This window comes from Pseudoliparis swirei, chromosome 18 (genome assembly GCF_029220125.1).
Source record: "Pseudoliparis swirei isolate HS2019 ecotype Mariana Trench chromosome 18, NWPU_hadal_v1, whole genome shotgun sequence".
Classification (NCBI taxonomy): Eukaryota; Metazoa; Chordata; class Actinopteri; order Perciformes; family Liparidae; genus Pseudoliparis; species Pseudoliparis swirei.
Window position 1 is genome coordinate 25,518,547 of NC_079405.1, and position 15,841 is coordinate 25,534,387.

Sequence of the window (15,841 nt, forward strand, 5' to 3'; positions counted from 1 at the left end):
TTATCTGAATACTGCTAACTTGCATCAAAACGGGACAAGACACAAATAATGTTTTACATTTAAAGTTTTATTTAAAAAAAATCAGCCATCTGAAAATGAGAAGTCCATTGCAGCCGTCAAGGAGTCTGAGAGTTTGGTGGCAATTTTGTCTGCAGAGAAAACAACAAACATTAGTTTTAATTTTGCATAATTAAATATTAAGTGTATGGTAGAGCGGAAATAGATTACTCCTAACGGAAGCCTGCCTGTGTGTGTGCAGGATTACATGCTCATCATCTGCTACATGGGAGGTGGAAATAAATAAACACTACAGACCAATATAACCTTTTACACAGGAATAGAGGTCTCCTTCACTACGGCCCGTCAACTGATGAAGCTATCTAAATCTTGGGTGGTCTTGACTCTTGAATAACATTTGTTTCAATGAGAACAGAGAAAAGGAGTTTACAACACAACTCACATGAGGTTGTGGAGTCATTTTGGTTTCTTTACTTTTTGTAATAAGTGTTTCAAGAAGGGATAACATGATCATACCACAGACAGACATTACAAATAGAGACCAATATTTAGACAAACCAGCTCTTTTCTGCTTCTTTTTCCTCTTCTTGCCGGCAGCACGGAGTGCCTGACCCTGCTGTAGAGGATCTACATCAAAGATAGCCTTCAAATCTGGAGCCCTTGGTACAGGCACGTCAGTCCTTGACCTCTTCGATTTTATCTCCACCGTCATTGGTCCAAACTATTTTGAGCAGGAAGGAAAGTGAAGTTAAAGGAGACGCATTTCTACAAATGGGCAAAATTTTAATCAAGAAAACAATTAAGCGGGTGTTTCACACCTCTAGGTCCTTTCCACCCTCCATAGATTCAGTTTCGTCCTTAAATTCCGGCTCTTCCAAGAAGTCAGACGCTGCTTCAACCGGGCCGCCTTCGGTCATTCCAGTGGTTTCCATGCAAAATCCCATTTGGATATCAGGACACGATGACTCTGAAAGACAAAGAAAGGCACATCCAACTTTGGAACAACTGCTGCTTATTCTTGGGGGTGTGTTACAATAGAAGACATAACATGATGTCCTCACTTAAATGTAGTGGTGTGTAGACTTCTGTCTCATGATCTGGGGTTTTGAAATACATGCCCCTGAAACTACTTTACAAAGTAGCCAAATGAAAACGGTTGACAATGAGGTCTGGGATTTTCCCCCTCGCCAAAAAAGGTAAACATTTTTTTACCTGCAAGAACCTTCTGGTTTCCCTTTTCCAGCTCATCCCAGTCAAAAGCTTTACCCATCTCTGTGACAATCTCAGCGCTGACGTGTGTGGGAAGGGTGTGTGTCTCTGGAGGGTGTGTGAAGTAGCTGATCCTTCCACTAAATAACAGAACATTCGAAAATTAGCATAATGTTACGACCTATTTGAATGCAATTTGTCAAAACATCCAAAAATCACAATGTGGCCTCACCATGTCCAATCCATTAGCACACTCTTTGCAGCTTTGTCCGAGTCGGGCAATCCTCCCTTCCTCAGTTTGCCTTGACGTCGAGCAAGCATTGCCAAGAACTCCAGACCGGTGTGAAAGTCTGACACCCCGTAGTGCTCCATGATCTGTACGTTCAGAAAGATGACTGTAATGGCGGTGTTCAAAAGACACAATCAGGCAACACTCGGAGAAGTGTCGACATACCTGCGCCTTGTTGCAGCGTCGGAGGATGGCTTCAACGGGCGGCAGAGGATCTACGAGATGTTCGATTTTCACGCAGTTGCGAAGAATCATCGCCGCATCGGTCGTTGAAGTCGCCATGACGATGCCGGGGCAATCTAAAAGCTTGATGTGTTTGTCCAAATGCACCTGTTGAAGGCACCTGAAAAAAACATCAATCCAACAACGTCAGCAAGACGAGACGTGGACAAGCAGGATTTCAGGATCAATTCAATTCAATTCAATTCAGTTTATTTGTATAGCCCAATTTCACAAGTTACAAATTTGTCTCGGGAGTGCTACATCATGTACCTGCCCCCATCCCTGCCCCCAAAACAAAACTCCCAAATAAAAAACTCCCAAATAACCCTTCAGGTTCAACAGCTCACGGTGTACTTACTTGGTGACCCCGGGAGTGGCTCCGACGTTACACGCTCGGGCTCGTTTCAAACTGTTGATCAAACTACTCTTTCCCACGTTAGGAAATCCTACAACACAGGAAGGCGGCAAATTGTTTCACTTTGGAAAACCTCGCCTCACGCAAAGAAAGGGCCTGGTGCACTGCTGGACCCTTACCTACAACACCGACGGTGATCGCCGTCTTTATGTCTAGGTTGCGGCAGTAGTTGGCGAGTAGCTTCATCAAGCAATCAGCACCGATACACGCGCTGGTACTGAGGAGCTCCGCGGTAGCTTGCGTCACTGGTACGTTGCTGCGTTTCTGTCCGTGGCACGAGACAATGGAAATAATGGGAAATGTTATTCTGTAGCTTTGCTCAAATTTGCATTCTTAAATGATCAAAGTATAGATTTTTAACTGCATACCAAGTTCTTGTTCTGTTGCTGAGTAGATGCTTTGAAAGCTACTGTGGGGAACTCATTACGGAGATATTTAATCCACTTTTCCACGATTTCCTTTGACACCAAATCTATAACAAAAGTATTTTACACAATAAATATAACACCAACTACTTTGTCAGCCATTGAAATTACGGAAATACAGACAATACCTGAAAGATATACTTTTAAAATGTATTTAGCTAACTTACCAATTTTGTTAAGCACTAAAACTATCTTCTTGTTCATTCCACTTTGAATGACTGCCTGCTCCACCTGAGGACATCTGCAGCCAAGAGGGTCACGTGCATCCAAAACCTCCAAAATAACATCAGAGGCATCCACTACCTTTAAAAAAAAAAAATTTGTTTGAACAGTGTGACAGTTTTTCAACATTCATTGACTTCTCATTGCTTTGAAAAAAGGTGGAGAAAAATACGTCTCTGAATGAGCACGTATGGAACATCTACGTACCTTCTTAAACTCTCTGTAATATGCCTTTCTTGAATTCTCATTTTCGAAATTAACATTCTTCTCCAAACTCTGCATGTCTATCTCCTGTAAACACAAAGAAGAAAACCCAAATGAGGACAGTGGCAAGCCTGCACAGTATGCAGTTGTAATAACTGCAGTGTATTTCCGCTAAAAAGACCGATATTTACCTTCTGGTCGAACGCTCTTTGTCGCTGTAGGATGTCATTCTGAAAGCTGTGCAAATTCCTCCTCTTCATCAGATCTTGTTCTCTGGAGATTTTCTGTCTGTCCTGGAGTTCCTGAAGCTGATATATATATATATATATAAATTGAGAAATTTACCTCAAGACAATATCAGCAACGTAACCTCAAATAAGGCATTGGCAAGACTTTCAAATATTCACCCTTTGAGTCCGGATTTCTTCTGGTTTTCGGGTCTGCTGCGCAGATGACCGCCCCGAAGCCTTGTCATTTTTTTGTCCATCTTTAGACTGCAGGCAGAATAAAAACATACAAAATAGCCTATAGTATCATAATATATATTATTTTAATTATTTATGAAAAGGAATCACAGTGCAACCGAAGTCATGTAACAATAACGTTATTGCTAAATCTGTGAGGCCTTGCACATTTAACCAGAAGCTCATGCATTTTCCTGAGCGAGCAAACAATCAATAATAGATTACATGTCTGAAAATCTGACTTGAAAATTTAGTACCACCATTAGGGGTGCAACGGATCATCATTGATCCGTGATCCGTTCGGATCATCTATTTCGGTTCGGCACGCGCGCATGATCCGATGGATTTTATGAAGAAAAAAAAAAAAATGTTCAGTCCACACACACCACAGCCGTCGGCTGACATAGCGATTGCGAACATAAAGAATGGTCATGGCGGCGGAGGAAAGAGAAGAACTAGAAGCCCACCATGGAAATAGGGCAACTGACGGGAGTAAACCGAAAGCCTCAACAACCGCTCCATTCATCATTTATTAAGCCCTTTAGGTGCTGACATGAGGCCATATTCCGCCAGTAAAACAAATCAAACTTCAACAATTGACACCGTCTTCTCGGCGACGGCTTGGGGGAAAAATTAAGGAAGCGGTGACAGCCGTTAAAAGCCTAAGGCTGCCCGACGAAGTGGACTGATTTGAAAATGGGCTTATCTGCTTTTCGCCTCAGCAGCAGAACGGCCTTGGCCAAGGCCGTTACCGGAACAACACCTGTGTGGCCTGGGGAGGGCGACATACAGAAACACGCACACGAACTTTCATATATACTGATTGCATTCCCTACCCCCCCCCCCCATCCCACGCCTTGCTTCCAATGATTTGACGGGGAGGGGCTGTGGCTGGGCTGCTGCTGTTGGCGCCCGGCGGCTGGCTTTGCCCCTTGTGATGGGTTACTCCCCCCAATGATTACCTCCCTCCCCCCTTCCTACTCGCAAGTTGTGCTATGTGCTGTGTTTTTTTCTGCTCCCCCTGCCCCTCCTCGGCTCGCATAGTCGGGCGCTTGTTTCTTTCTCTTCTTCCCTCATTGTATGTAATCTTTCATCTTTCTTTCTTTGTAATTTCTCGATTTTTGTACCTGTACTGGGCAAGCAAAAATAAATAAAATATATATCTATATCTATCTAACACACACATGAGCTGTTGCTTTCGAGCCACGATCCATCCGCGTCCGCACACACACTGTATACTTTATTGGCAGGTCAGGATGAGCTAGCTGTAGCACCCTCTGTTGCACTCACAGGCAGACGGGTGGGACGACGCAGTGAGCGATGAGAAGTCCGGCTGCAGACACCCCCCCCGAGTCACACAGGCACAGGCAGTCACCTTGCTGGTGACACAAGCAGCTATATACTCTGCATTGACCGACAAGACCTAAAGAAAATGTCTAAACCCCTTAAACTGTTACATCTCTGCTGAGCACTGGAAACGTTTATCTGTGTCAATGATCAGACTGCCATTAGAGAGGACCTGAAGCCCTACACTTCCCCCCTACTCACATACCCTGACCCCCGCCCAGAGAGGATACAGAGACTGTGATGAGGTAAAGGAAAAACATTAAATCTTCATACATTTTTATTTTCAGTTCTTTCTGCAGGGTCAAAGCTGCAGAGCCAACAGAAACAACTTGACACATCTCTCCAAACAAAGCGTTGGCAGAGCTTTGAGAGAGACCTTTGACCCAAAGACACAATGACTTTAAATACCCTCATATTGCTAATGGGCAAGATGTATCTCTCGCTGTGCCAGGCTCTTCAGTTTCTTTCCAGAGGTGTTCTCAACAGCAGGGGACATAGTGACTGCAAAGGACCCACACCCAGAGACAATGAACCCTTGTCTTTTTTTGAAAGAAAAATTAAAATTAGCTAGCTCATGTATGCTTTGTTTCTTTTTTCAATTTAAAGGAAGGAGATATGCCTTTATATGTTGCACTTAAGTTTTTTTCATTGATTATGTTGAAAAGATGTTAATTGTACACACTTTAAGTTTTTTTTATTTCAATTGAATAATTTAAAAAAAGTGTTAATAAACAAAGACAAAACATGTTTTATTTGTCTTCTATTTTTTTTTTTTTTTTTTTTTTTTTTGCTGATCCGATCCATGATCCGATCAGGAACGATCCGAAATCGATCGTTTGATCCGTTTTGTTCCGTTGAACCACCATACATAAAGAGTGTATCTGCTAGTTTATTGTGTGTGTTTGTGTGTGTGTGTGCTTTAGCATGCTATACACAACCATCCAACATTATGGAATCATCTGTTACATTGATGTTGTTCTTCTTTCCATCAATGACTATTATACTAGAAATAAAATTAATTAAAACTATTTAAATGTATCATTTGGACTTTAAATCGTTTTGGACCCAGAAGAAGAAGAAGAAAACTATTCTAACTTCCATTTACTCGGTGTTCCCATGTCGGGGTGATTACTGTTGTGTTGTGATAAATGTACAGTAAGTATGGCGATGGAACGGGATCTTCCACTGTTCTCGCGATACTTGGCAGTCTGAGCCAATGTACCAGATAGCTTTAGATGAGCAACTATTTACAGTCTTGGTGGCACTGGGTTGTCCTGACATTAGAACGTGATATTTTCATGGAAACAAAGACCACACAGCAGGTTTGTTTTCGTAACGTTGAGCTCGAGCACTAAAAGTTAGCCACATAAAAAAAACGTTAGCTGGCCTCGTGCTTACCTTAAACTTTTCGAGGAAGCCGAGACGTTTGGCTCGGTTTTTTTCTGTAAAAAAACAAAAAGTGCATTTAAAACAAGCCACGGCAAATTGGTGAATACATTTAGTAAAAGATGTGAACAAAAATCAAATACGTACTAGTTTTGGACATGGCTTTACCGACGCCTCCTTCTTCTTCTCTTAGTTCACGTGTGTGGCGACAGGGTGAACATCCGCGCACGGTGATGACACCCACAACATCCGGTTACTTTTCAAAATAAAAGATGATCAACCAAAAAGACGTGTTCCGTCTAAGACTGGGCAGGAGTCTCAGTACCAGTATCTGCATGTAACGCTGCGTTGGGAGGCCAACCTAAGAAAGACAAATATCTGGTGGAGGCATTTCCTTGTCAACATCAAAATATGTGAACCTAATAATGAATTAATGTGCAGTGACCTTAAAGAGCAATGCACTGCAACTTAAGCAAACTGCAAATCGTCAAAACTAGAGCAAATGATCAAAACACCTTCACCAATTTGACTACACGTGTTGAGTATTTAGAGTGAAAACGCTGCAAAACATTGCATGCACAAGGAGAATACTGACAGAAGCCTGTGAGGAGCCTGCTGGGTGGATGAAACTGACCTTTGACCTGCCTGTGGAAGAGAGCAAGGGGGCGGGGGGAGTTGTGTCATATTTTAAGCAGTGGTGTAAAGTAAGAAAGTAGATTATATAAGTATATGTTGGTTTTCTCTTACTTAATACTTAAGCTCTAATACATTTCAGATACTTTACTATGATCAATTAAAAGACATACTCAGAAACCTTTGTTCCTTTCGGAGAGATTAGTAAACTTGAAACAGTGAACAATATAATGCAAAAATAAATGGTGGTAAAAAAAGTGGACCAGAAAACAAATAATTTGATAAAGAAACATCTAAAGAAATACTTTTGCAACATGAAAGCACATTTGAACTAATATTAATATTTCGAAGAATCGGTTGATTTAATTAAATAATAAAAATGTGTTCGCAAAGACCCATGAAACTAGATCTTATAATATTTTGGTTGGAATCATCAGTCTGAAATCATTAACAGCAACAAATTCTAAAATGTTTGCAACAACCACCGCTGTAATGTTTCATTAAAGGACAATTAGCTTTTTTTTAAAAAGGCACGGAATGACAATGGCATGTATCAAGCACGCAATAAAAGGTGTTTTGAGAAAGTGTGAGTCACTGCAACCACGAGAGGTCCTTGAGCATTCGGCCATAAATCAGCACCCAAATTATAATTCAGTTTTGTGCAACAGTGTGTAAGATTAGCCGAGGGCGAATAACGAGAGATGCACACTGACTGGTGTCATGTGTCAGATATAAAACATTACTTTATTGGCATTATGACATTGTGCATTTTGCAGTTAATATGTGCTTTACAACACGACACCCATATAAGGAAACATTCCAATACAAGCCAATATTGACTCATAGGTTAAACGTTACTGTATGGTCTGTTAACAAGAATATTTGAAGATTTTCAACCTTATTTCTAAATATTAAAGTATATAAAATAATAAATAAAAACAGTCTGTATCTCCGGTATGCAGCTGCACAATCTGTTGTTACCTATATACATAACAAGGATGTGACAGTAACATACAGAGGGACGACAAAAGTGCTATTTTATCTTTGGTATCTTTGGGGAGCAACACCTCTTTAAACCTTCTTCTCTTTATTTCCATGTCACACCTCCAACAGCGGAAATGGCATCCCACAAGATGAGTGCAGAGGACGTAATGGATGGCGAGGACTTCTGACAGTGAACATTTGACAATGCTTTTGCTGACTGATATTCACTCGGTGAGCATACAGCACACACTGGGGAATTTATTTCCACATTAACCATCAGCACTTATTGGACATCCGCATAAAAGGTGGCGAATCTTCCCTTTGAAAAGCTAAGAGGAAGAAACGTCATGATTATATTACAAAATGTTGCACATTGCTTACCTCAGACTGTATGATTATAGGAGTGTATCTACATGATACACAGAGACTATTGCATAAGCCACCAGAGATGATGGGGCTGTGGACCGCAGGGCCCTTCTAGAGGCAGGAAGAAATGGTCGCCATTCTCAGGTCAAACGTCTCCCCCGCGGTGGTTGACCACCCAAATAGCAAAGAAGGTGTCAGGCAACCGGCACACCATGGAAGCCCGGCACCCTGAGGACCACCCTCCTGGTCACCTCCTGCTCTGCCTTCTGGGTAGAGGCAGACTCGGCCTCCGCTGCCTGTCGGAACCCCAATGTTGATGGGCCAGCCTCACATGTATTCGCTCCGATTTGTCTGAAGTCAGTCAAATGATACTTGGGCCTTGACAAAGAGGAGGACGAGCGTTCAAATATTAATTATTTACATTTTTTTAATGCAAAAATCTTGTTTCAATATTTTTTGATAAAGCAGAGAGAAGGTTGGTCTGGATGGTGCAGGCAATGGTGAGGATGTTAATGCCAGTGCCGAACACGAAGGTGAAAGATGTAATACACAGCGCTGTGCCATCAGAGTCAGATATAATATATATTAAATTAAGTTGATGTATTTACTCTTAGATTTTTTTTAATCTCACGGACCCCCTGCAGTGCCTGACAAATTAATTTGGTTTTGCATTGATTGGTGTAAATTCAGTGTTCTTCGTCATTGGAAAACACACAAAACACACTTGCATAAGCCAATAGTTATAAAGCACGCGTTGGTGCTTACCTATCTATCTTATAAGAGACGCAGTAGATCTTTGTAAGAGGTTGTTGTTCATAGCAAGACAATGATCAAAATGTTTAACATTCCACTGTCAAGAACATCGGCGTATTGGACAGAGATTAAGATATGGAAGCACGGTGGTGTAGTGGCTCGCACTGTCACCTCCCAGCAAGATGGGCCCGGGTTCCTCCCACAGTCCAAAGACATGCAGCTCAGGTTAATCTGAGACTCTAAATTGTCTGAATGTGAGCGTATATTGTGATCTGTCTTTATATGTGCCCTGCAATGAACTGTCTGAGCTCCAGCCTGAAAAGGTTCGGATAACAGAATGGAATGCAGTAAGATATTCAAGATTTGGTGAATATAGAAACATTATCTGCAGGTATCTGAATCCAGGGCCACACAAGCATCTGCATGTGTGCACATGCACGCTTGTGTTTAACAAGCTTGTTAATCCTCCTGTTTCACGTTAATCCCACTTTCCTAAGGAGGATCGCAGCAGGTCCTTGGTTTGATAATCTGGTTTCCAATAATCTCACGCCCTGTAGCCCTTCATAATCCACTCTTCTGGGTTGAATTAAGCTTGGGTGTTACCTTTCTGGTATTTTGCCCCCTTGCCTGAGTTTAAAGAGGGGTTAAGATGCAGCTAACATGGTGCAATGGTAGCTCTATAATATCACCTGTCTCCACAGATACAATATTGTGCACTGTGTCTGCATCGGGTTGTTGGATTGACGGAGGATGAATTAGAGATTAACAAATGGATTTTGTTGTTGTTGATCCGCATAGAGACATTCAAAGCAACACAGTCATATAAAACGCAAATGATCAGTCGCCTCTGCAGCAGTGTCGTTAGAAATAACGAAACAAAACAAGGATTTTGTGAGAGATTTGATATCATTAATGGGAACCAATACAATGTTACTTTCCCATCGTATCTGAATTCCTCAGTAAATAATGAGTTACTTTCACAAGGCGGCGTGTGTAACAGCTCACAAGTTGCAGTGCCTTACAACACAACACCCCACAAAGGAAACTGCAGTCCAAACCCCAAAATAAAAAAACATTCAGACACCATATTTAAGAGATGTTCATTTTTTAATAATATTTTTACACTTTGCAGATTATTTATATTTCATTCTTATTTTTTATCACATATACCTTCCTTTTTGTCATATAACGCACGTACATTTACTGTTATTTACAATTCCACAATCAGTAGTGGCAGAGAAGTCAACGGTCTCGATGTTCTGTTCAAGCGGGCCTTCGGACACTGACGATGTCGACGACTCTTCATCATCAGCTCCTCCCATCCCCATCATCTTCATCATGCATGCCCGGAACTGAAAGACATCAAAGGAAAAAAGACATTTACAAATAAGCTTTATATGGCACACACCTGTTGTGGGATTCTCAATGTGACGGCGGGACGGCCAACTGACCTGCTTGTTGAGGAGAATGTAAATGAACGGGTTGTAGACTGTCGAGGCCTTGGAGAAGACGGACGGTATAGAAGCAAACCTCAAGTCGAAAGGTTGCCCGCAAAGGAGGCATAAGGCAACCAGCACACCAGGAAGCCAAGAACCATGAGGAACACCATCCTGGTCACCTCCCGCTCGGCCTTCTGGGTGGAGGCAGACTCTGCTTGGGCCTTCGCTGCCTGTTGAGAGAGAGAAAGGTAAGCCATGACTTATGGCTTCTTCATGTTTAGTGGTTCAATTATTGTCACTTTTTCCCTAACTTTGCCTCACCATTTTCAGTGTAATGAGGAGCTGCGCGTAGCAGAAGACAATGGCCGCGAGAGGAATTGCAAAGTGGCCGATGAAGAGGTACATCACGTAGGTTTCATTGTTGTATTTGTTGTCGGCGGTGTACCAGTCTGGACCACAGGAGCACTGCAGGCCTTCTGGGATGATCAGAAAGGTAATAGGTGAGGAGCTTTGCATCCTTGGTATCAGTGCAGATGTGAAGGTGTTTTGCGAGTAATACTGACCTGCTCCATCCAAACAGAGGAGGAGCTGAGGCAAGCAGCGCCAACACCCAGGTGCTCACACAGCAGGCTATAGCATGGTCGGGCTTGAAAATGGGGCAGCTGTAGCTCAGTGGGGTAAGAGGGTCGTCCTGCAACCCCAAGGTTGTCGGTTTGATCCCCGCTCTCCCCATTAGTTGCAAGTCGAAGTGTCCTTGAGCAAGGCACTGAACCCCCAGTTGCTTCCCGGGCGCATCACTGCAGCCCACTGCTCCTTAATAACTAAGGATGGGTTAAATGCAGAGAACTAATTTCCCCTTGGGGATTAATAAAAGTATATAAAAAAGTAAAATAAATAAAATAAAGGTACCGAGTGGCTTGCAGATGACCAGCCATCTTTCAAAAGCAATCACACAAAGAGACCACAGGCTCACCATACCTGGAACGACATAAAGTGGGATTAAAAACATGTTTTATCTGTAAACTCAAGTGTCTTGATGTCATCGAATGTGTCTCAAAGTTTGTCTCACCGCCAAGCGTTACCATAAAACCTTCTATCCTGCATGCTAGCGGTCCGAGGATGAAATATTTGTTTGAAAAGGAGCAGCAGGCGGTGAAGGAGCCGACAACGGCCATGAGAAGGTTCGACACGGCCAAGTTCACCAGGATGTAGTTGAGGTGGGACCGGAGCTTCTTGTTTTGGATGGTGCATGCAACCGAAAGAGCGTTGATGAGAGTGCCAAAAATAAATATAAAAAACATGAATACAGCCATCATATAGAAGATGCCTGAGCTTGCTAGATGGTCCTGGGGGACCAGGAAGGGGCTGAGAGACGTGATGTTGTCCGTATCCAGTGGGATGGGGATGTAGAAATCCTCCTGTAGCTCCATCACACGGCCGTACTTCATTTTGATTGTGAATGAGGAAAATCAAAATGTGCTGATGCTCCGTTCCGCGTCTCCTCCTCTATGACTATGGCAGTCCACAACAGATGACAAGAACCCATTTATAAGGCGGTCCAATGGAACATTTAATTAATTGAATAATTGATTGGATCCAATCTGGAGGGGAGGCCATAGTTTCAGCTCATCCAGTCATCATTGCTATTAGGACGGCTAATGCCATTCAGGCTGTCCTTGGTTAGCCTGCTTATTGCTCGTATTAGGGCGGATGATCTCCGCCGTCATTATCGTATGAGGATCAAGGAAGGATTACGTCGTGTTGAGTTTAAATCTCAACTCAAAGAAGAGCATTTCCATTTCTTCACGTCAGCAGAATCAAAATATTGTAGGGAGAGCTTTCGTTTGAGGTGAACTTTAAGGAAAAATTCTGTTATAATCTGCTTCCCGTTATGGAAGTGGAGCCTCGTGTACTGCATGTGAGCATAAGTCTGCACTTCCTGTCTGAAAGGCCGTGAGGGGTTCTGCCATTTCTATTGGATACAAACTTGTGTTATGTACCGAGCAACATCTTAAACATGAAATGTTGGTTTCTTCTGCTCTATCAAGTTGTACCAAAAATCTAAATAAAAAAAACAATGCAAAGGAATTTGGCCTAATTGAATCCTTTATTTTGAAAGACGGTTGAAATAAAAGACTGAGACAGGAAGGTCCGGAGATGTACTAAAGTGCCCTGCTATTTAGATGCAAAAATAAACTAGCTAAAAAATGTAAATGTAATACTGATAACAGGGCTTTTGTTGAAAGTATACAGTGAACAGACTTTTAGAATAAAAGTTGTGTTGGAAAAACTCCCTGAGTTCTTTGAGCAATATCAAAAGTAAGTTGTTCATAGATAAACAAATATTGGATTTAAGAAAACTCAAAGAAATGTTGTTTATAGTCTACATCATTTTTTAAAAACTGTCAACCATCAATTCAACAAGTATTTGTACATCATTGTTTTAGTCTTTTAGCAGGTTAAAAGGGTTTTGCATATCATGACATCTTAAATAACGTATGGACCTAAGCCAATAAATATTTTACATTTAGAATAATAACATAGCAATATAAATGTTCAAAACAGCTTCATTCCTCTGACTGAACTGAGCCGCCACCCTTCGTATACATAATATAGTTTTTGTGTTTTCTTGTGAAGCAAAATGGGAGAAATAATCTGCATTTTGTTGTGCAACCCTGTTGTAAAATAACAATAAAATAACCTTGTAACCTTCTAAAATTATATTTATGATTTCAGGACTTCTGTATAATAATGGTTGTTTATACTTCTGATTTTATTTGTCGCAAATCCCTTTCAAACAAATGTCTGTATGGCAATGAAATGAAGGTTGATAGAGGAAAAACCCTCACACACTGATCTGCTGGGAAGCTTATACGGGTGAGAACCCATGTACATCTTCTCAAAAACGGCGATTATCCTTGACCAACGTCACTTGTGAGGATTTGACATGATGATCTCTTTAGGCTTTTAACGTTTAGTTCTCTAGACGTTTCCTAAGACTCTTACCGGTTGTAAACCATTACCGGCGGCTCAGAACATTACGGTCAGTCAAGGTGTTTGTCTGAGCTCTATTGACCTGTTTGACCCGCTAACGAGATTCACATACATGTCGGTGAATGCTGTCGATGTGACAGTGAGAAGGACCAGTGGGCATATAGAACAGGCATGGCCTGGATTCAAACACTCAGTAGGCGGTAAACTCTAAAAAACTCTCATATAGTTATTCAATTCAATTTATTTTATAAAGCCCAATAGCACAAATTACAAATTATCCTCAGAGGGCTTAACAATCTGTACACATACGACATCCCTGACCTTTGACCTCACATGGGATCAGGGAAAACTCCACCAAAAATATTATTTTTAATGTCACATGGGAAGAAACCTTCAGGAGAGCAACAGAGGAGGATCCCTCTCCCAGATGGACGGAAGCAATAGATGTCATGTCGACAGAATGAACAGCGTTACAGAGTTACAACACATTCAATGAATATGAACAGAAATGTATGAATAATTTGTAGTTAGTAGGAGGTAGATGTTATTTTAGAAGTTCAGATATCTCCACGATTTCTTTCCAACAATGTTGGTGTGTTTTCTTGGAATAACAATCTTAATTTTAATTGTGAGTCCCTTATGACTCAGAATAAGTCCCTCTCCTGGTCAGGAATGGGACTTCCTGAGGAACAAAGGAAAGAAGAGATTTGGATTAAAAGGAGTACAAACGTTCTATTAAACTTTAAACTACGTGTTACAACGGTTTGCGTGAACTTGATTAACAATTCATCTGTTGAATTGTTGCTATATTAATATGCACAACACTAAGTATGACATTATGTATTATGTCCACTGTTAAAACTTTTTGACTCGATGCTATAACACGTCAGTTTACCTCTTCACCTTATCGTGTATTGCTCTGTTGTATTAGTTTGTATTGTGTGTTTACTGTGTGAGATGGGATGGAATGTGGCGGTACTCTGTGATCAAATTCTTGAAATGTAACTGGTGTTGGTCCTATTTTTTCCTGTGACTATTTCATCTTTCAGTTGGTACATCGTTAGTTGCTAGCTATGATATTGCCGTATTACTGCTCCGTAAACAAACTAAAATAAGACAATTGAAATCAAATTCACCCCAACAGGTGAATTTGATTGCCAGGCAATTAGACCTCTCAGGGTGTCGACAGCCTGTGCTTGATTGACATCTCCCTGTTATTGCCCATGAGCTTTGTTGCAATTAGGAATAATAAACAATTATATTTTTTTCCTTGCACTGGCACAGCCTATTAGATTAGAAAAATGTATTAATCCCCAATGGGGAAACTCATTTGTCACCAACATACAGACAACAAATAGACACAACAGACAAGAAACACACAACAAGGAACAAACAAAACCAGAAAATGCCCCATAAAACATGATCAACAGAAATATGTTAAATCTAAAAATAAATAAAGCTGTTCATTAAAAAACGGAACCGCTGCTGGAACAAAAGACCTTCTCGGTCGATCAGTGGAACACCGAGGCATCCTGTCGCTCACTGAATGAACTTCGGAGTTCATTTAAACCACGGTGTAATGGATGGCCTTCAAAAGAAATTATTGTTTTAAGCTCGGTCCTCGTCCTCTTTTACTATCATCTACCTGAGCAGAAACTTAATCAGACATAATAAGTAGGAACACTTTTATTTTCTTCCAGCACACCAAATCATGAATAAAATATTGAACTGATGAAAACTCCCTGGCCCTGTTATATTCATACATAACTTGTTCAAGTAATGTGTTGCAAAAAAAGATCAGTCTGCATTTGAATGAAACTGTAAGCGCAGCCATTTAAATATGCCTTAGATGTTTTTGTTGTTGTGTTTTTAGCATTGGAGCAATAATGAATACTATTTGTATTTTTTTTAATTTTACATCAACAATAAATATATTGTGAAATAGACTATTTGAGTGTACTGACAAAACGCAAACCGAACATCCTCTTAAATGTCAAACTTTTTTCAAGTGAGTCGAGATGAAATGTGGCTGAACATGTACAGTTTTGAAGAGAGATGTAGATAGTAATGCAGTACTTGTATCAGTGGAGGGCGCACGAACGATGGGTGTGGGCGTGGTAACCGCAGAGTAGCCTTCATGTGAGCACTAATCTGTAAATAACTGTTTTTTTACACTATTATTCTCCATGTATAGGCATATCTAAGTATGAATACACTGGAATAAAATCAGCATCACCGTCAATATGAAAATAAAAGTGATTTCAGCACGGATGTCGCCATCTTTACTAAGGGACAATAAGCCGAGCGCTATCACAACTTGTTGTAATTTTATGAAACCCGTCCTATGTTTAGTTTACATCGAATTCAATTGTTTCCAAAAACACCTCACGGCGAAGAGCATCCTTCACCTATTTAAAATGGCAAGCGCCAAAAACGCTGTGCCTTTCTGTCGGAAATGGTTAGTGAGCAGG

General features: G+C 41.1%; 2 protein-coding genes across 2 annotated transcripts; both read right to left on the bottom strand.

Moving 5' to 3' along the window:
• Window positions 1–46: 46 nt before the first annotated feature.
• gnl3l (guanine nucleotide binding protein-like 3 (nucleolar)-like) lies at window positions 47–6,406 on the bottom strand. Its single transcript, XM_056438373.1, has 15 exons — window positions 6,349–6,406; window positions 6,214–6,257; window positions 3,412–3,498; window positions 3,196–3,312; window positions 3,008–3,091; window positions 2,746–2,881; window positions 2,522–2,625; window positions 2,273–2,417; window positions 2,097–2,184; window positions 1,682–1,859; window positions 1,460–1,602; window positions 1,231–1,367; window positions 837–985; window positions 577–739; window positions 47–149 (listed from the first exon to the last, which is right to left on the bottom strand). The coding sequence occupies exons 1-15, from the start codon at window positions 6,359–6,361 to the stop codon at window positions 82–84; spliced, it is 1,656 nt and encodes a 551-aa protein (XP_056294348.1). The 5' UTR covers window positions 6,362–6,406; the 3' UTR covers window positions 47–81.
• Window positions 6,407–6,669: 263 nt separating this feature from the next.
• opn1sw2 (opsin 1 (cone pigments), short-wave-sensitive 2) lies at window positions 6,670–12,270 on the bottom strand. Its single transcript, XM_056437352.1, is given in 9 exon segments — window positions 6,670–6,678; window positions 6,797–6,842; window positions 10,219–10,289; window positions 10,389–10,489; window positions 10,492–10,606; window positions 10,698–10,861; window positions 10,938–11,032; window positions 11,279–11,354; window positions 11,446–12,270. Coding segments are annotated over 9 exon segments (1,056 nt in total). The 5' UTR covers window positions 11,825–12,270.
• Between the last annotated feature and the right edge of the window lie 3,571 nt (window positions 12,271–15,841).

What these genes read in the sequence shown, in the direction of transcription:
- gnl3l (XM_056438373.1), bottom strand. An exon ending in GCTTCCTCGAAAAGTTTAAG is followed by an intron (nt 3,499 to 6,213) that starts GTAAGCACGAGG and finishes TTCTGCCTGCAG; the next exon opens with TCTAAAGATGGACAAAAAAA. An exon ending in AAAGAGCGTTCGACCAGAAG is followed by an intron (nt 3,092 to 3,195) that starts GTAAATATCGGT and finishes TTGTGTTTACAG; the next exon opens with GAGATAGACATGCAGAGTTT.